Source organism: Falco rusticolus, chromosome 1, assembly GCF_015220075.1.
Source record: "Falco rusticolus isolate bFalRus1 chromosome 1, bFalRus1.pri, whole genome shotgun sequence".
Taxonomy (NCBI): domain Eukaryota; kingdom Metazoa; phylum Chordata; class Aves; order Falconiformes; family Falconidae; genus Falco; species Falco rusticolus.
Window position 1 is genome coordinate 36267314 of NC_051187.1, and position 26696 is coordinate 36294009.

The 26696-nt window shown below is 51.9% G+C and overlaps 2 protein-coding genes across 10 annotated transcripts in view; one reads left to right on the plus strand and one right to left on the minus strand.

The window, feature by feature from the left end:
* Positions 1-1564: 1564 nt before the first annotated feature.
* On the plus strand, positions 1565-7437 carry SLC8B1 (solute carrier family 8 member B1). Its single transcript, XM_037389622.1, has 15 exons — positions 1565-2149; positions 2624-2776; positions 2880-2932; positions 3036-3093; positions 3303-3408; positions 3532-3699; positions 3787-3894; positions 3976-4032; positions 4262-4392; positions 4592-4733; positions 5138-5259; positions 5459-5612; positions 5694-5774; positions 6308-6372; positions 6459-7437. The coding sequence occupies exons 1-15, from the start codon at positions 2018-2020 to the stop codon at positions 6654-6656; spliced, it is 1728 nt and encodes a 575-aa protein (XP_037245519.1). The 5' UTR covers positions 1565-2017; the 3' UTR covers positions 6657-7437.
* A 1088-nt stretch (positions 7438-8525) lies between these two features.
* The window catches only part of TPCN1 (two pore segment channel 1), a 53111-nt gene continuing 34940 nt past the window's right edge, over positions 8526-26696 (minus strand). For all 9 annotated transcript variants that reach the window (XM_037390409.1, XM_037390333.1, XM_037389918.1 and 6 more), the window contains 17 exons: positions 26372-26496; positions 25056-25104; positions 24790-24853; positions 23697-23741; positions 22575-22631; positions 22432-22485; positions 20868-20940; positions 20536-20643; positions 19230-19301; positions 18322-18411; positions 17431-17546; positions 16704-16750; positions 16093-16161; positions 15572-15656; positions 13903-14039; positions 12568-12648; positions 8526-11285 (listed from right to left, as the gene is read on the minus strand). In XM_037390409.1, the coding sequence (XP_037246306.1) occupies positions 11163-11285; positions 12568-12648; positions 13903-14039; positions 15572-15656; positions 16093-16161; positions 16704-16750; positions 17431-17546; positions 18322-18411; positions 19230-19301; positions 20536-20643; positions 20868-20940; positions 22432-22485; positions 22575-22631; positions 23697-23741; positions 24790-24853; positions 25056-25104; positions 26372-26496 (1395 nt within the window). In that variant the 3' untranslated portion in view covers positions 8526-11162. The remainder of the gene's footprint in view (positions 11286-12567; positions 12649-13902; positions 14040-15571; positions 15657-16092; positions 16162-16703; positions 16751-17430; positions 17547-18321; positions 18412-19229; positions 19302-20535; positions 20644-20867; positions 20941-22431; positions 22486-22574; positions 22632-23696; positions 23742-24789; positions 24854-25055; positions 25105-26371; positions 26497-26696) is intronic.

Below are 26696 nucleotides of genomic sequence, written 5' to 3' on the forward strand. Positions count from 1 at the left end.
CCCCACTCCGCTGGACAAAGCCCCCCCGAGCACTGGGTGGCCCGGCTGGGCGGGGGCAGAGGGCTGGGAGCCCCCCCCCCCGCGGTGGTAACATCATCGTGGGGTGCTCAAAGTCCCCATGGCCCGGTCTGATATTGTTCCCCGCTTGGTGTTACCCCGAGTGCCACCACAGCCGCCTGCCTGAGGCCTGGCACCCGGTAGCACAAGGTGGGACAGAGCTGTACCCCAAAGCTCCGGAGCTCACACTGAACTGGGATGCCTGGGGAGCACTGGGGGCTTGGCTGGGCGCTGCCGGGGTGGGGGTGCTGCTGGAGTAGGGGTGCTGCCGGAGCATGTCCCCGTGCCCGCTGGGGAGGGCACTGGTAATGCCCTTTATTGGATCATCCTGGAGCTGGAAAAGGTGCCACATGCCTGGAGCTATTCTGGGCGGGGCAGCACCCCAAAGGCACCGCTGGCATGGGCACGTGGCATGGCCCAGCATGCCCCATCAGCTCCCAGTTGCTGCTGGTTAATTCTCCAGTACTGCCCAGTGCCCATGTGTCCCGGCTCCCTGTGCAAGACCACGGCAGGCACCCAGACCCGGCCACACGCCAAAGCCAAGGGGGGGCACAGAGCACTGCTGGGCAGGGACCCAGGCCACATGGCAGCCACCAAAATTTGGCCCAAACTCCAAAAAGCCAGTGGAGAGGAGAGCAGCGCTGCCGGGGGGGCGGGCGATGGCCAGGGGCGATGGCCAGGGCTGGTGGCTAGTGGGTGCCACTGTCCTTTGGGTGCCAGGCTGGACCTGGGCTCCCGTTGGAGACGCCCCGAGCTGGGCACTGCCCTTGGGTCTGTATTTTCCTTCCATTCCCGTCTCCTGGGGAGAAGAGCAGTGTGTGACTTCGGTGGGAATCTGGCCAGGGTGGGAAACGGCCCCTTTAGTCCTGTTGGGCCCTTGGGGCCGCACAGGCAGTCACGGTCCCCCAGCAGCCATGGTCCCCCAGCAGCTCCAGTCCCTGGGGGCCAGCCTGCTGCACTCTCCCCCAAAACCCCAGGCGGGGGCTTGCGTGGGGCAGGGGCAGCTGGGGCCGGGGGCAGCAGGGTGTCCCAGAGCAGGGTACACCGGCCATAGCTCCCTGCAGAGAGGGACACCAGCAGCAGCACAGGCCCCTCCGCGGGGTCGTGGGGCCACTGGCACGGGGGGCTGTGCAGCTCCGTGGGCACGGCGTGCTGCTCCCCCCCGGGAAGGACAGCATCCCTGGCCCTGCCTGTGCTGAGCTTGCCCGGCCTCAGAGGGTCACCCCACAGAGGGGCTAGGTGGGCACAGCACCCAGGGTGGGTGTCCAGTCCCGCCCTGCCGCAGCCCACCGGCACTGGGATGTGGAGGGACGGGGGTGGTGAGAGGGGGACGGGGCAGGGACCTTCCCCCCCCCCCCCCCAGCTCTGGCAGGCACCCTGCGGGCCACGCGTGAAAAAATGGCGCTGTCGCTTTAAGAGCGGAGGGTGGCGGCCCCTTTAAGAGGCGGGGGAGCGGAGGGGATCAGCTGCCCACGCACAGCGGTGGGGCCGCGCCGCCACGGTGGGGCCGCGGGGCGGGTGGGATCCCCGGCTCCCCCCAGCATCTCCCGCTCCGGGACCCCCCACCCACTGCGCGGTCCCCATCCCCACCCGCATCGGGGTCTCCCCGTCCCCTCCCTGGCCTGGGGCTGCCCCGCGCGTCCCCTGGTCCCCCGTGGGGTGTCGGTGCCGCTCCCCCCGCCCCCCCCCCCCCCAGCTTTGCTCCGGAGGGGCTCGGGGTGACCCCGGGGCTGAGCCCTCCAGCGAGGACGTGGCACGGCGGCGCCTGACCGCGGGCTGCTGTGCCTTCCCTCGTTATCTTTATTAATATTATTACTATTTTAATTTTTTATTATTTATTGTTAAACCCTTATCTGCCCTGCCTGGGGAACGTGGGATGGGGGCTCGGGAGCTGTCCCCACTCCCTCTCCCCGGGGGTCGCTGCCAGCGGTAGGTGCCCCCCGCTGTAGGGCAGGGTGCCATGGGGCCAGCCGGGGTGCTCAGCCTGGCGGGGGCCAGCGGGGCACAGGCAGCCGGGACCCCACTGCTGCTGGACCTGGGGCACACGATCTCTCCTGGGGGGGATGCTCTGAGCCACGGCCGGGGCCTGGATGTGAGTGTGGGGTCTGCAGTGGGCTTTGGGGGAGTGGCGGGAGGGATGTGGGTGTCGCTGGGGTGGTGGGGTCCCATCCCATCCCTGCTTCCCCCGTCCCTGCCATCGCAGCTGGGATCACACCAGTATTTCCTCCACTGCTGGTTTTGTGCTCCAAAAACCTTGCCGCCTGCCAGGCCGGCACCTTCCCATGGCTGGGGCTGGGTGTGGGGTGGTGTGGGGCTGCAGGGGACAGGGATGGGGACAAGGGCTTGCACCCCCACTGCTCCTGGCACAGCCCTTGACCCATGCATAGGTAGCACAGATGGGGAAACTGAGGCAGGGATGACAGCGACCTACTGGCAGCAGCCGGGCAGAGGGGCAGCATTGCCTGCAGGGTGCCCGATGGCAGCCCTCGCTGGAGGGGGGTGGGTGCTTGGGGTGGGGGACGGGGCTTGGGGTGCCCAGCTGAGCACCCCACGCTCTGTCCCGCAGTGCTGGGAGGTGCGGAAACACAACAGCTCTGAGTGGTGCCGCTTCATCCGGAGCAACCCTGACTGCCGGCTGGAGGGCGGCTTCCTCAACTACCTCGAGGGGGTCTTCTGTGTCTTCCCCCCCCGGCTGCTCCCCCTGGCCGTCACCCTCTATGTAAGGATGGGAGCAGGGGTGCTGCTGCTGGGGGATGCTCCACTTTGGGGGTGAGGGATGGGGACCCCACCGACCCCTCTCTCTGCCACCCCTGACCCCACAGGCTCTGTGGCTCCTGTACCTGTTCATCATCCTGGGCGTGACGGCGGAGAAGTTGTGAGTAGCTCTGCGGAGGAGGGGACAGTCCCTGGGGTGAGCGAGGAGCCCCGTGGTCGTGGAGCAGCCCCGTCACCCCTCTCTGCTTCCTCTGCCCTTCCAGCTTCTGCCCCAACTTATCGGCCATCTCCACCAACCTGAAGCTGTCTCACAACGTGGCAGTATCCTTGGCGGGTCACAGGGGACCTTGGGCAGGGCGGGGGGATGCAGGGATGGAGCAGGAGAGGTGGCTGTGACGGGGTCACTTTGTGTCCCTTCAGCACCGTGCCACAGAGGCACCTGGAGGGAGCCCCATGGCACCAGAGCCAGGCAGGCACCCTGCATCCTGGGGGGAAGCCACCAGGTCTTTTCCTTGACATCCCCTCTCCATGGTGTCACATTCCTGGCCTTTGGCAATGGGGCGCCAGATGTCTTCAGTGCCGTGGTGGCCTTCTCCGACCCCCGGACAGCGGGGCTGGCCATCGGGGCTGTCTTTGGTAAGGAGATCCCTGCTGCCAGCTCCTCCCTGGGGGCTGCTGGCTTGGGGGGGCGATGGGTGGGGAGAACGTGGTGGAGCTGTAGGATGTTCCCCCCCTGAGCAGGACCTGTTGCATTGGCAGGTGCCGGTGTGTTTGTGACCACGGTGGTGGCCGGGGGCATCGCCCTGGTCAAGCCCTTCACAGCCGCCTCCAGGCCCTTCCTCAGGGATGTCATCTTCTACATGGTGGCTGTCTTCCTCACCTTCATGGTCCTCTACTTCGGCAGGATCACGCTGGGGGAGGCTCTGGGTGAGTGCCACAGGAGCAGGGGGCCGAGGGGGTGGTGGGAGCAGCCTGGGGGGTGCTGTAACTCCTCATCGTTCCCCCCTGTCCCAGGTTACTTGGGGCTGTATGTCTTCTACGTCTTCACCGTGGTGCTCTGCACCTGGATTCACCGGCGGCAGCGTGGGGAAGGGCTGCCCCCCCCCAGACCTTGGGAGCCAGGTAAGGGCCGCCTAGCTGTGCTGATGGGACCCCCCAGCATGCTGGGGTCTCCCTCCACTGCCCCCCTTCTCCTTCCTCCAGAGATGCTGACAGATGCCGAAGAGCAGGAGTCCTCGGGCACAAACAGCGGAGACTATGGTATGTTGCTCCTGGTGGGCTTGGGGCTGGCTCCACTTTATCCTGGGGGGTCCCAGGGACCCCCAGTCCTCTGCACGTGTCACTGGGCTCACGGGGTGGCCATAGTTGGGTGCTACTCTGGGGCCAGTGGATCTCCCAGGGGCCATACAAGTGACCACAGCCCCATGCTGGAAGGGCCAGGAGGGGCAGGGAGCCCCTTGCCCCGCTCAGCCACCATGGCCCCTCACAGGTGAGGAGTACCGGCCCCTGCTCCCCTCCCAGGAGACCTCCTTGCGCATCCTCACCACTGCCCTCAGCCCCTTGGACTACCGCAAGTGGAGGAGGAAGCCCTGGTACTGGCGGCTCTTCAAGATTTTCAGGGTGAGTAGGGGGGGAACATGAGCTGGGAGGAACCCCCGCATGGGGTGTCCCCTTCCCTGCTGGCCCCTGGGGCTGTGTCACCCTTGGGCTTTGCAATGGGGACAGGGGGACAAGAGCAGGTGGGCTGAGGGATGGGGCACCTCCTGGGGTGTCCCACCATGGTGGTCCCCCCATCGCTGCTCATGGATGCTCCTCCCAGGTGCCTGTGGAGCTGGTGCTGCTGCTCACTGTTCCTGTTGTGGACCCTGACAAGGACGACCTGAACTGGAAGAGACCCCTCAACTGCCTGCACATCCTCACCAGCCCCCTGCTCTGCGTCCTCACCCTGAAGTCGGGTGCCTGTAAGCCTGGGGCAGCCCCGGACACCCAGGAGGGGACAGGACTGAGATGGCCACCAAAGCTCTGGGGACAGCAGGAGCCCTTTGGACCTGGCAGCCCGTTCTGGAGAGGGGAGGATGAGCCAGTGAAAAGCCAAGCTGGGGAGCTGGATGGGTCCGTCCCCTCCCCACAGGGGTGGTGGGTTTGGGGCCCCCAGTATCCAGGTCTTGGGGGGGGAAAAATGGGACAGGCCTGGCCTGCCTGGGGAAACTGAGGCACAGAGGGGAGCCAGCCTGCGAGGGCTTAGGGTAAAGGTGGCTCTGGGGGACGAGGCTTTACCTCATACTATGAGCCTGGTCGGATCCTGCCCAGCTCACATGGTGCCTGCAGGGCTGCTCTGATGCCCCCCTCTCCCCACCACGTGCAGATGGGCTGTACCAGATCCAGGGTGTCTTCCCAGTCTGGGGACTGGTCATACTGGTTGGCTCTGTCCTGGCCATCATCATCTTCATCACCACAAGCAACGAGCAGCCACCCAAGTACCACTGTGTAAGGTGTTCCCCAGCCCTGAACGCCTACTGGGAACCAGCCCAGCCTGCTCTGTTCTGGACTGAGGGTCCTGGGGGCAGAGCAGGAGTCAGGATCTCCTTCCCGATCCCCACTGTCCGCAGGAGGGACGTGGCTGGCTGGAGGTGTACGGGGTCCTGTGGGATGCTCCCAGGGACCAGCTTGCCCTTCTTCCTGGCAGGTATTTGCCTTCCTTGGGTTTCTGGCCAGTGCCATGTGGATCAACGCTGCAGCCACAGAGCTGGTGAACATCTTGCGGACATTGGGCATCATCTTCCAGCTGAGCAACACCGTGCTGGGCTTGACGCTGCTGGCCTGGGGCAACAGCATTGGCGGTAAGGGCTCTGCTGCACCCCAGTGCCACCCAGGTGCACCTGTCCCCCTGGCATCCCCCAAGGTCTCCCCTTCTTCCACAGACACCTTCTCCGACCTCACCATGGCACGACAGGGCTACCCCCGCATGGCCTTCTCTGCTTGCTTCGGGGGCATCATCTTCAGTATCCTTTGGGTGCCGAAGGGAGGTGGCAGTGGTCTTGGGGCAGGGACTGCCTCCAATTCACCGCCACCAGCCCAGGGAGCGCCCTGCTCTTGGGGGACCCTGTGAAGAAGCTGGGCAGGATCCATCCCAGAGTCCGTGGGATGCTGGAAACCTCCTTGGTACAGACACAGTGCAGAGGGACTGGAGTGGTAGCTGTGGACCACAGGAGCTGCAGAGATGGAGCCAGCAGCATCTTCCCATCCCCACTGCTGTTCCAGCCCTGGCAGGGTGGGGTTTGGGCTGGAGTCCGGCAGATTTTGGATCTGCTGAAGGGAAGGAGGGGAGAAGGCTGTGCCACACTCCAAGCTGAAGCCTCTCCTTGGGTGCTCCACGTTGTATTCACCACAAACAGGCAATGCTTTGGGCCAGGCAACAGGCATGGGGTGCAGGCAGGCAGGGAGGAGGGCTGTCCCCAGGGTGGGAGGGATGGGGCCAGCTCCGTCGCTCCCCCGAGGTCTCCTGCGCTGTGTCTCCATCCTGAACGTGCCCCAGATATCCTGGTCGGCGTTGGACTCGGCTGCCTGCTGCAGATGACAAGCAGTCAGCTGGTGGTAAAGGTAGGACTGTAGCGACACCATGGCACGGGTCAGGCTGGCTGTGGGACCCTGGTGTCACTCCACATCGCTCCCCATCTCTCCGGCAGCTGGAGCCTGACAGCCTCCTGGTCTGGGTCCTCGCTGGGGCCCTGGGGCTGAGCTTGGTGTTCTCCTTCGTGTCGGTGCCAGCGCAGTGCTTCCAGCTGGGCAAGGCGTACGGCATCTGCCTCATCATCTACTACCTGGCCTTCCTCTGTGTGGCCCTGCTGACCGAGTTCAGGGTGATCCATCTCTCCACCGTGTGAGCAGCCCCGCTGCCGGCAGGAGATGCACATCCATCCCTGGCTCTCTCCCTCTGCCTTCCTGATGGATTGGGGCCTCTCTGCCAGGGGGACAAGGGCTGGAGGCACCACGTGCCACCACGGCCCTGGGCTGTTGCTTTCTGGAGGGGGCTGGCTGGTTGTGCTTTGGGAAAGGAAAAGGAGCTGTTAGTCATTAGCTATGTCCTCTCCCCACTCTGTTTAATCGTGTTTAACTCCTGGCAGCTCTGAGGTGAAGACCTGTTTCCTCCAGACCCGGTAGCAGGGACAGAGGAGAGGGCAGGGTCACAACAGGAGAGATTTTACTTCTTCAACCACTTTACTTTCCCCTCCACATCTCCATCCTGGCTGCCGTGGGACAGGGTTAGGGGAGTTGTGCTACATGGGGTAACTGAAGATCTGAGCACAAGTCTGTTACTGCAAATGACATGACGTGTTTGCACCCTGGGTGGGAAATAGTAGCAGAGGCAAAGCCAGACAGGGTTAAGGTGAGGCAAAGCTTCAGGGCAGCGCTTGGTTTTAATGCAAGCAAAGCTGGAGGAAAAAAACCCAACAAACCAAGGGAGGCTGGTTTCCCCTGCTTTTTTTAAGCTATGTTTTTCAACCTGAGTTTCAGATTCTACTTTTCTCCTCCTCCTAGGGTGGCCAGAGCTGTAGGAAAGAATGTGGAAGTTTGTACACAGCATTAGCCTCTGGCAAGACTAGGTTTAGGCACTGTAAAAAAAAATAATAAAAAATTGCAATTAAAAATGCCCCCCAAACCCAACTTTGACTTGCGTTATTTGCTGCGAGGGTGTTTTCTCCTGCTCTGCGCTAGTGGAACACAACCCTTAGCCAGCACGACCCCTTTGGAGGGGGAGAGGGAATATCCTTGGCTTCTCAGGAGCTGCACCAGCAGCAGCAGAGGGGCCTGGGGGGCTGACACAGGGCCGTTTTCCCCAGGGCTGGGGGGGGAAAGTGGTTTCCTCCGGGTCTACCAGCAGTTGGATTTCTCAACAGCAGTCACATGCGCCTGACTCGGCCATTTAGTTGCACGGTTGGGAACTGCAGCGTCATGGCTTTCCCAGCACGGGCCAGCATGGGCTGCGTGGGGCATTACGCAGCTCCCCTGGGCTGGGAACACTGGTGGGGCAGCCCACGGTCTGTCCCAGGGGAAGGGAAGGGGGTGGGCTGCTGCTTCGGATCCCTGGCCCACACGGCACAGGCTAGAAAGCAAACTGCTGTTACAGATGGATGCCCCCACTTCTGCTCCACGGGGAGAGAGGGGCTGTTTTGCAAGAAGCACAACTACCAGCCCTGGTTCCTGCTCCCTTCTTAGGGGTACCACTGCCTCCTGGGCCTGGATCGTTTCTCCTTTTTCTAACCAAAAAGGAACTTGCATAAAAAAATAACACTCCCTGTGCCTGCAGCTATTGGCTCTGCCCTGAACCTGCTCACAAGTTACCAGCCAGCAGCATCCAGGGAGACAAGCCCTGCTTCCTTACACACAGCACAGCTAAAGCAATCAAAACCACAGCCAACGTACCAACACAGAGGTACAGGGTCAAAAAACTCCCTTCTTCTAACCTTAAACATTGCATTGGGATAACTAAAAACCCTAAGTTTGAAAGCATTATCTCAACTTGAAGGAAAAAAACCTGATGGGGGAAGGGCAGAAGGGAAGCTGGGCTTTGCGAATGCCCAGGAACAAGAATTCAGAGCAGTTCAGCAGGGCATGCATGCAGAATATGCCCACACAAGCAGTTGCCACTGGAGAGGGAGGGCAGGCACCGCTCTTCAAACACTGGAAATGCTTCAGCTGTGGCCGAGCCCCTCTTCTGGAACGGCACGGGAAGGAGGAAAGGAAGCAGTTGCCTTTACAAAGCCGAAGATGCGTTTTATTAGTGTGCTTGAAAAAAAATCTAGAGAACATTTTACAGATGTCCATAAAATCATTTTATAAACAAAACGCCAGCATACAAAATCCTGCCGTGCTTCCTCCCTTGCTCCCTACAAAATGATTGTCTCTGTCGTTAGTCTGTGTGCCAGGTTGGGGAGAGGAGGATAAATAGAAGGGGATGCCCCGTACTCAAACTTTGTTTCTTTCCAAAGTCATATGGAAGCAGTAAACTGTGGCCCTCCTTGGTTTACAAAAATAATTAACACAGTGTGTACACGGGGGCAGATCAACAGGAAACCACAGACGCAGCACCTGAGCCCTGAACCCCAGTCCAAGCATTTCCCATCTCTGTGACACAAGCCCTGTTATTGCATGTTAAGCAGGTTAGTGCCCCCCTCAATGCAGCTTAAAGCTGTAACTCCTTTCACACCCAGAAAACATCCCCAAAAAAGTCACAGACAGCCCTGTAAGGAGAAACAGGCTGTAGGGGAATGAGTTTAAACACAGCCACATTTTTTTTTCCTTAACCTTCACAATGCTCATTCATCCTGCCCACAATTTAAAACAGAATAAACAACATCTCCTCCAGCCCCAGGACTAATCTGGATAAATCTCCCGGGCTGTGACTCCATGCAGAGCAACTGCAAGAGCAACAACTGCACTGCTCATTAATTTGTGGTCAAATTTATGGTTTGGAAAACAGCCCTTTAAGGTCCTTCATGGTTCAGCTCAGAAATAGTTTCATACCTGCGGTACCCAGAAAGGAAACAAAAAGTTGCCCTGAGGCACCCAGGGAATTTGGCAAGGGTTGAGAGCAGATACTAGTGTGCATGCTGCCTGGAAAGCTGCTCACCTGCTCTTTCCATCCCATAGCCCAAATGCTCCCACCATGCCTACATCTGAAAGTCTCATCCACCCAGGAAATGCTCCTGAGCTGCCCGGGTAGGATCAGTCCTCTCCCGCTGTCCTTGTCCTATGCGGTGAGACCACCCAGGAAAAAACAAGGATGTGGGACAAAGGGAATGGGCACACAGATCTCCCACTGCCTGATCCATCTGGAGGAAGGAGAGAGCCTCCCCAGCAAGTTCTACTCTTAAGACTGAACCTGAGAAGATCAAACAGCAAGAGGCGAGAGGAGCCTCCCAGCTGACAGATACTTGTAGCCCTCAGCACTTTCTGTGCTGACAGAGGGGAAAAAAGGGGACTTATAGAGAACGGTTCTCATCACATTGCAGGCAATGAAACACCAGTGATGACACAACCTGCCATGACCACAGAATAAATGTGGCAGAGCTGGGAAGGGATCCTTTTTCCCCCCTTCCTTCCCATCCCTCAGCTACCAGGTCTGGCAGCCTCCTTGCTGGCTGTAGAGAAGCAGACAGACGAGAAGAATCATTGTCTTCCATGCTCCTCCTGCATCCAAAATTCAGGCGAACAGTAAAGCTGTTTAGTGGATCTTCCTAAGATCCAACTCAGTCAGCATTTGCCAGCCTGAGGAACATTTCTGCAGGAGTGAGAAAGCAGGGGAGGAGCAACACTGCTGTGCTGGGACTTGCTCACCTGTATAAACAAAGCAATAACCTGGCTGAGGACCAACCAGCAGTACTGTTTGATGCCCATAAGCTCTCCTTAACCCAGAACCAGGCAGAAATACGTCAGGCTCAGAGCTGCAAAACCTTCCATTTTTTCCTCCCAGTCATCTATATGAGCTAAGGACCAGCCAGAGATTTGCCATTTATAGAGCAAGTGGCCAAGTGGCAGAAATCAACAGCCACCATCACCCTGCGGAATGTCCCCTCTCACTGAGCAGTGCCAGGCGCTTTGGGGTCCAGAGGCAGTCCCAGTCCCAGGCAGTACCACGGGCAGAACTGACCAGCAGCAATGCCGATACTGGACAGCTACAGCAGAGACAAGAGCTTCTGTCCCCAAACTCCCGTCACGCCTATGGTCATAATGCAATGAGATGCTGGCTCTTGGTTCTGTCTCCAGCTGCCACAGAACTGCTCCGGGACAGCTAAATTCAATAATCAGAGCTGGATCTACTACAGGGAGTGCATCCAGGTGTGCCAAAAAGGAGGGGGAAGGCCGTCTGCTCTTCCAAAAGTGCTGAAATTTCACGCCACCTCCCCTTTCTTTGCATAAGGAAGGTGGAGAAGAAACAAAATCTCGCTCCCTGATCTTTTATTCCTAGGTCAATTGTACCCTTTAAGCAAAAGAGATTTTCAAAAAGGGCAAAAGTTTTAATATTAAGCAGGTTGCTTCGGCGCATTTCCTGCTGTTAATGGATTACACGTCCCTTTCCCCAAGGTCTGTTAGTGGTAAGACAAAGAGCAGGCTCGGGCCTGGGAAGTGGCTCAGGGGGAGGAGGTCTCTGTTCTGTCCGAGATGCTCACTCTGTGCCAAGCATGGGCGTCATGCTCAATCTGTGTGTAGCAGCCTTACACAGAGTCCCCCGGGCCTCTGGTTTTTCAGCAATTCACTGCCTAGGGGAAGAGATTTAAACCCTACAGCTGAACAGTACACTGAACAGATCTATGTACATCATCCCAATATATACGCTGTGAAGTAATACTCTAGGTTATTGCATAGAAGATGGCTTGTGTTAGCTAGGCCTAAATGACAGTCTGGGAGCGTTGTCGGAGGCTCAGGGGCTTCAGAATGCTGTTGGAAGCAGATGCGGGCTCTTGCAACGGTGTCTGAGATTCCTCTTTTCTGGAATGCTCCTCATACCATTCCTGCAACAGGAGATCAAACACACAGAGATCAGGCTCTGCCCCACACTGGCCTCACAGCCCCCCCAGCAGGACCCCGAAGGGCAGAGCCTTCGGCTGCTCTGCTACATGAGGGCACGGTTGCTCAGGCACAGAGGGACTCTTTCCAAAGCCCTGGATGTAGCCTAACCTCCTGGAACACCTGGTTAACTGCAGCATGGCTGTGATGGATGCACCGAGACCTTGCCACCCACAGTTCAAGCAAGAAGTACCAGCTATGGCTCAGCTACAGTTGGCTGAACTGACAAACCTGGGCAAGAAACCATTCCTCTCTCAGAACGTCCCTCCTGAACATCTAGAACTCCAGTACTGATGACCCCGTGACATTTGGGATTTGCAGAGCTGCTCCCAATCCTGGGCAGTGCCCAGGGTGTCACAGTATGTCACATCCCTGAATAGGAGATGAAGCAGAACAGGCAGGGAGCTTCTCTGCAGATTTCCACCTGGCTCCATGGTAAATAACATGCTCATGTTTTGTTAGGGGGACTGAAGAGTCATCCCCAAGCCAGCTGCCCAAGGGGCAAAGGACAGATTCAAATTGTTACAAGATTAATGCTTTCCAGTACTAAACATTATAATAGCCCATGACCCCTCGAGCCTGGAGATTAATGTTTGGCAGTCACTACAGTGACCAAATCTATGGCATAAAGCTCCTGACTACAAAGAGCACTAGCAGAAAAGCCCTAAACATTCCAGATAATCAGTTGACTGAAATGCTTCCCATCTTTGCTAGCCTGCTGTTCTGAAGGAAAACCAGGCGGCATCGCTCACACCAGGCAGCACTCTGCTTGGGAGAGCACTTGGGTTTCTGTGTCAGACAGACACACCCAAGCTCAAACACAATCACATTCCAGTGGCTTAACAAATTAGTGTCCAGCAGCCAAGCCCCAGAAATGCACCACGCATGTGCTCCTAGCCCTGGCCAACAAGTCCAGCGCGGTGAGTCTAGGTAAGCTCAGCCACGTGTGCACCAAGAGCGTGTTACTGTGACTCACACCTGCACAGCCGGTACCCGGACCCGCTGAGGAGGCTCTGACATGCTCTGTGGTTTAAGAAAGTCCCTGACTGCAAGAATGGATCAATCTAAAGTGCACTTCATCTACTGCCCAACCTTCTCACAGAGCACACGGCTGCCTGGGACTTGGAGGAAGAAGGCCTCCGGTGTTTAAAAGGATGGTTTGTTATTCTAGGCGATGTTCTGCTCACCAGAGAGACTTGCTGGTATTTCCAACTTGGGCCTACATACCTGAATCTCCTCCTCATACATCTTCATACTCAAATCACTCTTGGTCCTTGATCTGCGTCCCAGAAACAGTGTTGACATTTGCTAGAGTTGGAGGGAGGGGGAGGAAAAAACAACAAAAAAAAGACATTGATCAGTCACTGAGCAGCTCACAGGATCAGTCCCTGGAACTTCAGGCATCCTTCCAGCAGACACTCATCATTCACTGATGAGCTCGGGCTATCTTGGGCTCCTTCTGTTGTCATGGAGAAAAGAAATTTTAGGGTGCACATCACCTAAACAAATGTTGGCATCTACTGCAGGCTGAGACAAATCACACCGACCAGATCCCCAGAGACTACAGAGGGAGCTGTAGCTTGGATGGATGCATCTGTCAGTGGTGCTTAATTTAGTCAGATGAACATAACATCAGTGCCTGGAACAAGGCTCAAACCCAAGCTTCCAAATAAGATCTTGTCCCACTTGTCCAGATCATTTACTCCATGGGCCTGGACTTCTTAAATCATGTAAGCAGAGAAGTCTGAATTACTCTGACCACATGAGCTATATGAACAAGACTGAGAAGCAAAAGAAACCTCAGGTCTGGCATCATCATTGCAAGGCTGAGGACAGCATCCTCCTTCGGTTTATTGTCTTGAAAACCGCTTCTGATTGGTATCATCACTGCTATTCTGAATTTTGTCTGTGGGAACAAGAGCTCAGCCTATAACTACCAAGCCAACCAAAGCAAATAAAGGTTGCCTAAGAGACTGTAGCACTTGTACTTTGTAGTGGCAATACAAGAATATAATGGCTATTATTAAAACAACCACTCAAGCTCTTCCCAGATGCATGAGACAACAGTTCTGAGACAAGAGCAGTTACCCAGGTCAGCTCATTTTCCCAATTGTCCATCCTATTTTAGAATGAAAATGTAAGCAGCACCATGGAGAAAGGAAGCCTGGTGTTTGGAATCGATACCATCATACTGCTGCATAATGTTTCAGGACTGTCCAAGCCTAAGCATATGGAGGGCACAGAGAGAGGCAGGAGAATTATAAGACACTGGCTTCCTTGGAGAAAAATACACTTTTTTCCAGCCAGTACTGGGTGAGGACAGCAAAGTTTGCAGGCCATAGCAGCTAGCCTTTGTCAGGGCTATTCAGAGTGCAGGGGAAATTAAGCTGCTACTTTTCTAGAGCAGCTAAACTTTGTGCCAGTGCTGCAGAGCCCCTCCAGTAGCTCAGCTCTCAATATTACAAAGACACATGCAGCTTCTTCTCTCTTAAGATAGCAAAAAGGCTATCGTGGACTTTCCTCCCCCAAAGCTGAGAACTTGCAGTAAGCATTTCCTCTTACCCCATATTTGTCCATCTGCAAAACGATCTTCTGCAGCTGAGCTGTTTCAGCAGCAGCTGAACTCCGCTTGTACAGCTCAATTATGCCAACCACTTCCTCCTTGGAGATCTCCTTCTCCAGTACAATGCCGTTGTCTTCTGGAAAAGCAAGAAAAAAAGAGAAAAAAAAAGTCTCCAAGGTGAACGTTGTTTCATCAGCCACTATGATAAGCCTGGAAGGCAAAGCTTAACAGCACACAGGACCAAGCCAGATGTCAGGCACAGTCTGTACCTACTTTTGTGACTAGAACGTACATGTCCTTGTCCCCCCAAATAAGTTAGCTAGTGTGTAGGGCTAGCAAGCATCTCAGCTTTTTAAAACATCAGGCTCAATATCTTAAAAAAAAATAATACAAAAATCTTGTAGCTTTTTGCTTGCCTGTGAATTAACTAGCAAAGCAAATAATTACACAGAAATTGCTGCCTTTTGACCTTCAACAACTTGGGAGTTCAGTGCTAACAAGCGTCTTTCACCGCACCCTTCAAACTGGGTGCAGCAGGGATCACGATGAAAAGTGTTTCTGTAACTAACAACTCCTGGCTCCTACAGGCCTGAGCCACACAAATTTGATCTTCTGGCACCTCAGAAAGATGAGAGGCTGATCAAAGCTACTCCTGTGGCTGGGGCCTTCATCACGTTTCTGTGGGGAAGATTCTCTGGTATGAAATATATGAGTGCAGTAGCTGTAACTCCTTCCTGCAGAGGAGTGTAAAGAGTTATTAAGAGTAGTCTTCATGGAGAATGAATAGAAAAGTCTGGGTGTAGATGACCCAAAGGAATAGCCAGAGAAGGGCTGTAGGAGATTAATGTGTTTATGGCACCTAAATTAGCAGGTCATGAAGCTACATGCAGCTTCAGACATCCAGCTCAGGAGACAAGGACAGTGAGTAAAACTGATGACTCACAGGGGTGACGAGATGGAGAAACCAGTCCCTGTCAGTTCCTAAAGAGTACCCAAATGCACATCCAAAACCAGCACGTAGTCACCAGTAAGTACAACTGGGAGATGTGGAAAGAACCGAACTGGATAGGCAGTGTCCATTGTCCTCCATGTCACGGTAAAGAGAGCTGGCACACCACTTGGATCCAGTGTTTTGGTGCCTGAATGCTGAACAAGCCACTCTGAGACATGTGCTGGTGCCAGTGAGGGTATTAGTGAGGAAGGGAAACTGGTTTTAAAGAAAAAAAAAAAATCCCTTCTTGTAAAGTCTCTTGTTGAACTTTGCTACATCATTGCTGTAAAGTTTCCTACATTTCTTTAATGAAATGTATGCAGACTTCCTATCTTCAAGCAATTTGGTTGAAATGGCTCAGGTAGTTGAAGTTTATACACAAACACATGTGCACACACCCACCCATCCCTCTATATATAAACACCTCCCCCCCATACATACATACACACACACGCACTTACTTTTTGGGGAGTGCTGGGGGAGAGATGAGGGGCAAGGCAGAAAGGCCAGACCAAAATATCACACAAAAGTGCAAGAATTAGCTTAGGAAATAAGGCTAAAAAATAAACAACAACAAAAAATCTGGTCTTGCTGGCTAGTCCCACTCTCTCCTACAGACATAAGACATCAGGGAGAGAAGACAAAATATTGTAGGTCAACCAGTCCTCAGTTCTGACCTTCTGAATCTTGGTTCTTCCGAGTGTAGTTCATGCGGAAGACGAAAGCATCCAGAATAAAAGCCACAATGATTGTCATCACCACCTGGGAGGACATGAACAGAAGAGGTCAAGAGGCTGCTGCTGGGGGATTCTTCCAGCCCAGTTCAACCAGAAACTCAGCATTTTATCTGTGCTTCAAGTCTATGCTCCCCAGCTCCTCCACGGCAGAGGGGATGCACACACCACACATCCACCTGTGAGTAAACTGCCAACAGTCTGCCACAATGGGGACAGAACAGAGCTCTTGTGCTGCCCTAGTCCTTACCCCAGGCCAGGTTTGTGTGGCATCAGCTCTGTTGATGCCCATAAATTCAACTTTCTGCAAGTGATATGGACTCACACCTGTTTCTGGAAGACATTTATGCACAACAACAAAGTTGTCCTCATTTAGGCATGGAAGCTCCTTCTGGAACACAGTAAAAGCTGTCTGCCCTCCCCATCCCCACTATCTGATGCATGAAACACATCCAGAAACCTACCATGGTCACAATATAGAAGATCATGAAGTAAAGACGGCTCCAGTGAGTGGTTTGGGATGTCACCCCTTCCTAAAGAGGAAAGGCAAGAAGTCAGTAGTGCACAAAAGAAGGAAAAATCTGCTGTTAACTGCTTGCCAACAGACATAAAGCAGCATAAATGGTATCTCTCTCTCTCATTCATGGCTCCACAGTTAGCCTCAGGGACTGCCTGTGCAGTGCTCAATGCCCCAGCTGGTCCTTGCAGCTAATCTGCCTCTCAAGCTAAAAGGAGAGTTTCCTATACACAACATTTAAAGTTTGTGGGTTTAAAAGCCATTGCTGCTATGAGAACATAGTTTGAACAGCAGGTGACAAGCTGGAATACAGTGACTCCGTTTGTCTAGGCTGCGAAACCTGAAGGCCTGAAGGCCAGTCAAGATTCACAAGAAAACATGCCCAGCAGCATGTCAAAGGTCAAATGCCATCAGGACCAAAAGATATCTGGCAACAACAAGTGACAACGTTGGGCCCATCTCCAATCATCAGAAGAAAGCAGTGGAGGCACAGAAGATCTAGCTCAACTGGCAGAGTCTGTGCTGTCTATACACACATGGTAGCTGAGCTTTACTTACCATGATGATGTACCAGTCGTTGACAACTGTCAGCTCAAACAGCGTGACTGCATACAAGTGGGAGAAAAAATACAGACAATTCCTTTATCCACCCTGACCTACTTTACAGTGATTCTTAGACAAAATATTTGATGGGAAAGACTGAAGCAAGATACCAAAGTTTCAATAAAGCCAGCAGATCCAGAGACAGAATGCAGACCTTCATTACTGCAATTACTTCAGACAAAGGGGGTAGACCCACAGAACCAGAAGCATGGCTTAATCTATATTTCTTAAAAGAATCAGAAACAGACCGGACTCCTTCCACCAGAGAGCGTGGAGACCTCTGAAATCACCACGAGATAAGCATCTCTCCTCACACGTTAAGAAAAATCAGTGGGTTTAAAGAAATATATTAGCATCAGTATTGGTTCTTTAGAAGGGTAGTGACTTAACGTCCTCAAACATCTCTGGAAGTCTGGTCTGATCACCAGTCAGAACAGATCTGCTGGCTTCACACTGGCTTTTGAGAGACTTCTGCTTACCTTGCAAAACAGACATGGCACAGTTAGTCAGGTGGAGCTCTCCAGACAGAGAGAGCAGGATGCTGAGCGTTTGAGGTGCGTTAGTAGGACTCAACGGGAGAGTCCCAGGCTTACATGAGCATTATTACAGTCCTGCTGTCCAGCTCTGCAGGAACACAGATGCACTAAGGAATAGTTTTTGCTACGGATGAAACTGCCCTTACCAAAGCTGTTCAAAATGTTGTCAAAGTTGTTGAGATAGTAATAACCTTCTTCCACAACCGTCTTGTTGCCAACTGTATGATTCACCCAGCGGTAGGAATCTGCGACCGTGCTTGTGCTGGTTGGAGAAATCAGGACAAAGAATGAGAAGAGACTAGAAAAGCAAGGAAAATGCCAAGGGTTATAAATACCGAAACACTGGGAAGGTGGTGAGCAGAGTGGCAGTTTCTACCTCTTGGCCAACACTTGCAATTTTCTCTGAAAGAAAGCTTCTCTCTTCATAGCTCAGCACAAGCCCAGGGAGCACATGGTGTCTTTCTAATCATTCAGCAAATATACCAGGGAAACTGAGTGTTTGATTTAGACTCCTTGGCTCACACCCTTAAAGCTTGGCATTTCCAAGTGGTCTGCCACCATTTAAGATGAAAAGGGCACAGGACAGGACAGCTTAGCTTCCAAGAATGGGTGAATTTATTGTGTTACAAAGTAAGGCCTAAATATGTAACAGGTCTGGCCAAGCAACTCTGGCATCGCCAAGATAAAAATCTGGACTTCACTCTAAAGCAGATGTTACAAGAGTTTCCAGCCATGGTACCATGAAGTTGTCCTCCCAGTGCAGCTACCTGAGGCAAGTTACAGAACTCGTTAAAGCCAGCCACCCCTACCACAAAAATCTCTGCCTTTCCAAATGCAATGCAAAAGTCATTTCATCCGATCTTACCTAGCCAAGTGAAGTGTCTCCTAGATTTTCACAGCACGTTGCCTTAGCTGCAGACCCCCACTCAGACCCATTCTCTGGCCCCTGCTCCACAGGGAGACAGAGCTGCCAGAGCTCACTGCTACTGGCTCTGTACCAAAACCACTGCAGAGGGGGACGGGTACGTGGTACTCACTTGCAGCAGTTCGGGTAGACCACGCCAGCAAAGAACTCCATGCCAACAATGGCAAAGCAATAGTAGAAGATCAGCAGGGTTAAACCCAGGCTGGGGGCAAAAAACAGAAAGAGTACTGTGCTACTGAAGAGTTGCTAAGGCAGGGAAACACAGACACAGGCTGGTTGCTCTGGAAGGCATTTCCAGCGGATGGGAAGCAGCACTGAAAACCCCAGACCACCCTCCCTGCCGCTATGGCTCTGCAGTTCTTCGCCTGCCCTCATTCAAGAAGTCCTTGGACAAGGAGCTTGCCACTCACTGAAGAGAAAAACTAAAAAGCAGCCTGGATTCCCTCCCAGTCTGTCTCTTCTGGTAAACAAACGTCCCTCCACACTTTCTTTAACAAAGAACAACACACACTGTTTCTGCCCTCTCCACGTCCTTGGCTGCAGGGACTGTGCCAAGAACAGCATTCTCTAGCTAACACACTCTGCTCAGACCGCCCTCGAGGGAATGAGGTCTGAGGATGCCCCACTCAAACCCCAAGCTCCTTCTTCCCCACCATTTCACAATAATGCTCAAGTGGCTGTACTAAGCACTAGTATATTCATGTTAATGTTCCTCCCAGATGGGCCTCCCCTCTCACCAAAGCTGGGATGGGGGAGATAAATCACACAAGCATCGATTCTTAGTTATAACACAAAAGCAGGAGGCGGCCCAGGGTGCTGGAGTGCTGCTTATCACCTACTGCTCCAAGAAACTGGAAGATTAACACCCCCTGCAGCACACTGAAGAATCAGTTACAACCTGTTGACAGATCAGAGCATAAACACCTTTAGCAGGTTTAACAGGTCCCTACCTTGACCCTGATCCTAGACACTAAACCTTCACTCTCCTCTCCCTGTCGTCATGCAAAAAGAAGTTAGTACCTGGCCATCCGGGGGAACAACTCAAACATAGTATCCAGTACATTTCTGTAGCGTTTCTTCAATTTAAATAACCTGAAAGGAGAAGCCAGTAGTTACCTACACACTGCAGCTCTCCTCACGTTGTTGGAAATACAGTATCACGGTTCTCTGTACCTCTGTAGTCAATGAACAGTAAGGGTTCCTGACACCAAACTCATAGGATCTGCTCTGGCTCAAGTGGTCTCTGCTCACCTAACAACATCCCACTGTCCCATCCGAATGTTTATGATACATTCAACTAAGTGTTCACAGGACTGAGGAATCTCAAGGAAAAGCCTATGTCTTTTTACAAAGCATGATGCATAAATAGCTATTTAAAAAAACCATAAAAATCGTAAGAACTTAAATTAGTCCTGTGTACAGGGTCAGGATTCGTTACTCCTTTCCTCAGACACAAGCTTTTCCGTGTTTCCCCCATGACCCAATAAAACTGATGAAAGAAAACTGCATTGTGCCTGCTAATTTAAGATTTGGCAACTCCATCAGCCTTTACAGAGAAACACAGCTGCCAAACACAGTCTTTGGCAAGGGAGCAACACAGAAAACATTATTTTTTTCCCCCCCCTTGAGTATCATAAAGTGTTCTTTAAATCCTCACTGAAGAGCTAAATTGCATTAGCTTGTTTTTAACAAAACAACATTTTGCCTCAAATGCCATCCCCCTATGACTCTCAGCATTCTGCAAAGGTGAAGGTACCTCTAACAGCCTCGAAATGAGAGGGTTAATCAGACCCATCTTACTGAGCTGCAGAGAGGTTACAGGCCACAGTCTTGCTTAAAGTGCAAGAAGCAGTTAGAGCAGGGTTGTACTTCACCCTAGAAAGCAACATCCTTTGAAAACTGTAATTTCTGGTAATTCAATGGAAATTATTAAACTGGCTCAGACTGTGTCACCCTGACAGAAAAGCTTTTCTCTGAACAGCATCAGACAATTTAGAGGAGGTGTAAGAACCCCACGAAGGCAGACACAGGATAATCTGCCCCCAGTAAATCCCTTGATCTCTATTAGAGATCAGCTTAAGCTCCAAAGCACGGGGTTTCATATCCCATCCCAAGTTTTTGTTATCATTCATTTTGATAACTCTGGCTAATCTCATTACCCCACGCAATTCCTGTTTGCCATGGTCACGTACCCACAGAGCAATCCTTGCCCTCTCCTGGTGAGGAGCTCGGTCCCCAGCTGGATTGATGGAAAACAAGCCTGGCTGTTTTCTCCCCACCTGCTCTCTGTAACGCGCCCCCCCCCCCCCCAGCCTTCCTGTCTCACCTCAGCAGCTGAAGGGGTCGCAAAACCACAATGAAGTAGAACGGCTCCATGTTAAACGCCAGTGCCATGAGCCCCAAAAATGCAAACAGGGTGACTGAGAAGTCAAAGCTGAAAATAAAATAAAATAAAATAAGGACAATGATTTATCATTCGTGTTTCAGCAGAGAAGAGGTACTTGGTGATGCTCCAGCCTAACAAGATGCACAAGGCCAAGGGCAGAATTATAACAGCCTGCTGACAGCCTTATCTACAGGCCTAAAAACTCATCTAAGAAGTTGGTCTTTTGAACCCAGCAGTTATCACGTCTCTCAAAAACATCACCGTGCACTTACAGGTTCCAGCCTGAGGACAGGTACTCAACGGGCCCCAGTCCAGTGGTCTTCAGGAGCAGCTCCACGCCATAGACTGTAAACCAAGATGACAGCCATGGTCAGAACTAAGCAGCATCACTAGGTGGGCTTATGCAAAGGCTTGTGCTCAAAGATGTGTGGTGCTTTAAGCACAGGACTTTCGAACACAGGTCTAAAAGACCCCCACCCATCCTCCTTATTCTTGGTGAGATGCCAAAGAGACATTAACCCTCCAAATAGACACTTTCCTGTATTCCTCGCTATGACTCCTCAGAACAGTCTACAGAGTACTCAGCTGGCTAACACACTATAGATGTTGAGGCACAAGGTCCCATATAGGAAAGGTTGGAAAGTGGTGTCGGGAATTCAATCCTGCCTGTTCATTTCCTTCTATCTCAGCGAAATGTATCCGCATCCCATAGCCCAGCCTTGACCTGCAGGGGTTGATCCTTTCAAAGAAGAGCCGTCTACTTTCACTCCCTGTCCTGGCAGCACCCTGTGGGCCTGTAGGTTAAAGAACACCGTAATAACATGACAATGCCCTGTTTGTCAACCCAAAGTCTTTCTTTCCAGGTTCTGGGGGGCGTGGGGGTGGAGGTGGGAGAGAAACAAAGAGAAGAGCTGGATGACAACGTCCCTGTGAAAAGAAGCGTCGCAGAGTGCCTCAGCCTTCAAACTTCTGTAACAAGTGTTTTGAAGACTAATGGCCAGGGAAGCGCTAGAGCTGCCCAGCAGCCAAAGAAGAGGTTAGGAACCTCTCCTAGACTCTCCAAAGAACCTCCCGCTTTTTTTACACACTATTTTGATTCTGTGGAGCTACACTTTGCTTCTCCTCGAGCAAGAGACGCTGGCAGGAGAAGGGAATTCACGTCACTGAAGAGTTCTATGGCAGTGCAACGAACCAGCCCATGAAGAAGCAATTGCTTACACTTGGGCTGAAAAGGAAGACTAAAGTACAGGTTCGTGGAGGGGATGGTGTCCAGTTAGAAAACTCAGCTCATCAACTAGTTCACCTAGTCCTTTCAGTCTTCTCCTCGACATGCCCCTGCACTCCGTACTCCAAACAGGACTGCCGTGCTTTGTGTGGCGGAGTGCCAGCTCACAGCTGCAATCAGATCAGAGCTGGTAACACCTCCTGGAATAGTCAGTGCAGTGCAGAGCAATGTGAGCAACTCCACACAGAGCCATCACAAGTCTGGAGGAGCTTATCACTTCACATGCTGTGCCTAATAAACGAGGCTATTCTGTTCTCAGGGCTGAAGCCAGCTTTAAGAATAATACTGCAGCTTTTGCGGAGAGTTGCACCAGAGGTAAGAGGCTCCCCAGACTGCAGTGGCACAGGGAGCTGTGTAACAGTGCAGCAGTGTTCACATGGGTCCGTGGGGATGCTGACAATCACTGCCAGGCACAGCATTGTTCTAGATGGAGCCTGGACACCTGTGGCTAAGTTTTAACTTCAAACTGAATAATCTTCTAGGAACGGAGCTGTCTATTCCCGTCCCAACTCCTTCTGAAACGACAGCTCTGCTGGGAGGCATCAACTTACTCGTGAGGAAGACTATGTAGCTCCACGGGACATTTCTGGAGAAGAAATTCCCTCCTGCAAGACACAAGAAGAACTTTTTCTAGCCTTCCCTTTTTTTCAGTCCCCAGCATCACAGTTGGGAAACAAGCCACAACATTTCCTACCTTGCAGCATGAAGGTTTCAACAAGAATCCAAATTCCATTCACAGCCACCACAGTATCTGGAAAACAAAGTAAAAACCCAGGCAAAACCTGTCCTGGACCAGAAGGCATCTGTTTTTTAGGCTAACAAAAAGAGTATAATATTGGACAAGTGGCAGGGTCATTGTTTCCAATTCAACATAGAAACTGAACACATCACTTGGGAGAGTCTTCTATCCTCACTTGCCCAGGCCTTTAACAGATGCAGTACCTTTATCTTCCAGAAGGAAACAGAACTAAAACAAAACAATGGTCTGAATCATCTCAATCATTTTTACTCAAAATTATTTTACATTCTGCCATGTTAGTACCTGCATATTTCACCTTTCTCCTACTTCTGGAACAAAATCTTGAGAACCACTGGGTCTCCAATAGTACAGGACAAAGCTCCGTCAGCCTGGATCTATCACTGCTCCCCAACATTCAAATCCTGGAGGTGCAGGACTTCTTTTCACTCAGATCTCCTCACCCTCTTTAGTTTAGCATCCCAACTTAACAAAAAATTCTCCTCCAACATTCAAAAAAAACCCCAAATTACCGAGTAGGAACAGATAGTTTAGAACATAGCAAGTAGCACCACAAGTAAGTACTTTCTCCTCTAGAGAAGAGGAGCAGAGGATCATTCTAGCAGGCAGTACAGTTGCCAAGCAATCCCTCCAGCCACGAGGATGCCTGCACCTTCTCAAGTGCAAACAGAAGAAGTTGGTTGTCTGGTAAGGCAGTTTCTTACCCAGCATCCTTCAGCTGCAAGATAAAAACCTCAAGGTTTGTGAAAGCTAACCACCCACCTACCTAAATGCGACGGCTACAGAATTAGACCCACAAGTGCGTTGTGAAGTACTGAACTGATGAGCCTCTCCAGAAAACTTGACACAGCGAGAGCTGACAGCCCAGGCTGCAGTTAACGCTCAGCATGAGGATGCTGTTCCCTCCCTCTCTGCCAAAACTCCAAAATTTGTACGCGAGCCATGGCTCAGACCGAAGACCAGCCGCACCACGCTATGTCCTTGCGAGGGCTGGCAGACACAGCGTACCCGTGTGATCAAGGGAGCCTAGCAGAGAGGCAGCTCGTTACTTCTACTTACACATAGAGTATTGGAACACACGGGACTTCACAAGGATGTTGATGCCTGCATGAAGGAAAGTATGACAAAACAAATGTTTACACAATCCTCCATACCTCACACACAGCTTCCTTTATCTTCTCCTTAGAGACATTTTTCATACCAATCCTCAGCACAGAAGATAAACAGACTCGAAAATTATTAACTTTTACTTCTTGGGACCAAGTTCAAATTTTCTCTAGAATTTTAGCACCAATGAACTCACTATCCTTAACACCCGAGATGTCTTTTTTTTTTTTCTCTCTATGTACTAGTTCTGTGGTGTGGACAGGGGTAAATGCAGCTGCTGAAGCACTGCCTGCGTTTGGAACAACACGTACGCTGTCAAGGAGGGTTGAATGCATCAGCAGAGATATGCAGGACTCCTGTGACAGCTGTGTGTTTGCACCAAGATGGGGTTAACTCTTTCCCACTAACATACAACACTGGAAAATAACTGCAGGTAAGTTCTTATTTCTGAATGGCTACATTCAGTCAGCAAACTTCGGACACGGGAGATAAATCACATTTGCAAAACAGATTACATTGATGGGTATTTCAGACCTCTTTCCCCTTCCCGAGCAGCTGCACTTGACCTGCACAAGCGCTGCAACCACATCTTGGGACTAGTAAGCCTAGCAGCTCTTGTGAAAACACAAATCCCACTCCATAGCCACTGCTGTGAGTTACCACCTGGGATGTGGACAAACTCTATAAACTCTAGCAGATTCAGCAATCATAACCCCCCCCCACAACCTCTGTGCTGAAAACGGAATACAGCCCTCTAACCTCAGGGTCTGGTTCGCTACAGAGCTTCTGCCAAGAAGTCTCTTATTTTAAGGAAGCCAGGGTCAGAGTACAGGGAATATTTGCATGACAGAAATCTTCCCTGGAGATTCTGGATACAAGGCTGTGGGCTTGGAGGCTCTGAGTACACAGAGAATCGGTTAGCAGGCCTTCCCTCAGCTGTTTACCAGGGACATAACAGAAGATCCCTTCGGAGGGCCCTGTCTTCATAAAGAAATGCTCTTCCTGCTAGTTGAACACATGCTGTCATGAAAACACAGACTGTTACCTTTAAAAATAAGGAACGCTGTCCGTGGAAGGTCATCAAACCAGTGCTCGCGATTTCGTTTTGCCTGAAAGCAGAACAGATGTGATCAGAAGTAGTCAATGCCACATCCATACAAACAACGTGCAGTGGTGGAGACCCACCTTATTCCCATCATCTGCTTCTTTTAGATTGCCTTTGCTCCTTACCCACCTTCTCTTTAATCACTGGCCTCCTTTGCTCTCCCTCCCACACACACTCCCCCTCTTCTCCACCCAATAAATACTCACCTTCCATTTTAAGCCAACAACTTCATAGAAATTGTAAAAATCCTTTAGACTGCAAAACAGAAAGAAGCATCTGATCAGAGCCTTGGAGATTATTAGATCCTTAATTGTCCTCGTCAGGCATCAGCAGCAGAGAGTCCCTGGAATTTATTAACTCCTGATTAGAACTGCAGCCACAGCTGATATAACTCACCACTGACCTCTTCCCGGTCTAGCCAAAGGTTAGTGGCTGACAGTGGCCAGAACAGGGTGCAAAGCCTGTCTTCTTTCTGGAATGCCACAGCCCTTGGAGGAAACCGTGACACTACTGAACTGCAGAATTTTACTACCAAGAGGAAAGACCTGAGGCTTAGATAGCAAATTGCAAGGGACAGAGATCGTACTACTCTTCGAGAAGAAATCTTGGACTGTCTTAATTACTCGCACAGTCCTTTTCCAAGGTCTTTGCACATTTTCTTTTGAGGGTAACAATGACATTTGAAAAAGGACATGAAAGCAAAGAAACTCATAAAACACGAGTGCCTGTCTTGGTGCTCAGGGTCAGGCCTATAACAGCTTTTAGGTGTCTGGAAGTGAGAATGCTGAACTTCTCAGACTCTTACTGGTGTCATTAGGTGCCTAAATTTAAGAACACAGTCCTTCTCCCTATGCCATTTTCAATACCTCTCTGTGGCACTTGACTTTAAGGTGAAGCGCTGGCACCAGTTTCATGGGAGACTCACTCCCAGCCTGTCTGCGGCCAGAACAAAGGAAAAGGAAGAGAAAGTCTCCTGCTCTAATTCCCTCTACTTCCATGCTGGCTGGAGTTAGCTGCACCCACCCACCAGAATGGTAATTCTCTGCCTCATAACACAGAGGATGAGAGTCCTGAAAGCACCAGCAGAACCAGATTTTAATTAACAAAACCCTGGGGGACACAGCCAGCTGCTGGAAAAAACAAAAACTTGTTAAGCTGTGAGGCTGCACTGTGTGAAGAAATGCTCCTTGCAGGCTCTAGTGCTGTTCCTCAATTTCTCACTCCTCTGTTCTCGCAGGGGAGGTGGGAAACAGAAGTCTGCATGGTGACTGCCAGCAGAGCGCTGTATCCACAAGAGGGCACGCAGGAACTCCATCACCTCTGAAGAAAAACCTCAGCTCCCGGGGTACCCACCCCTCCATGCTCCCTGCTTCCAGACAAATCCTTTCAATCACATAACTCTATTCCCACATCTCAGACAACGTTCATTTTATAACCCCAGCCATCCTCTCTCCAAGGTATAGCCTAGATCCAGGAGTGAAGCAACCTCCCTGCTCTGGGTGCGACAATAAGACCATCCTACCTGACTAAAGGAGTATTGCTTTGATTCAGTGCTTTGAAAGTGAGATATCGCTCTCTGGCACACATCCGAGGCTTGTAAAACCGCAACAGCCCTTCAAAGTGCTTGAAGGAAACTCCAGACGGCCTCTAGAAACGAGGGAATGTTTGTCATAAGCAGCAACATCAGGCAGAAGCACACAGAGGCTAGCGCATTTAATTCTCACTTCAGATTTGTTTTAAGCAAGATTTCTACATTATCGCAAGATGCCATTATAACCAAGCCCCAGAAGTACTCTAAGCTATTACTTTAACATACTGAGCTTATCCCAGAGCACAGAGATCAGAAA

Coding starts and splice junctions, on each gene's coding strand:
- SLC8B1 (XM_037389622.1), top strand. CDS start 2,018: ATGGGGCCAGCCGGGGTGCTCAGCCTGGCGGGGGCCAGCGGGGCACAG. Junction 2,777..2,879: donor CCCTGGCCGTCACCCTCTAT/GTAAGGATGGGA, acceptor CTGACCCCACAG/GCTCTGTGGCTCCTGTACCT. Junction 5,775..6,307: donor CTTCGGGGGCATCATCTTCA/GTATCCTTTGGG, acceptor AACGTGCCCCAG/ATATCCTGGTCGGCGTTGGA.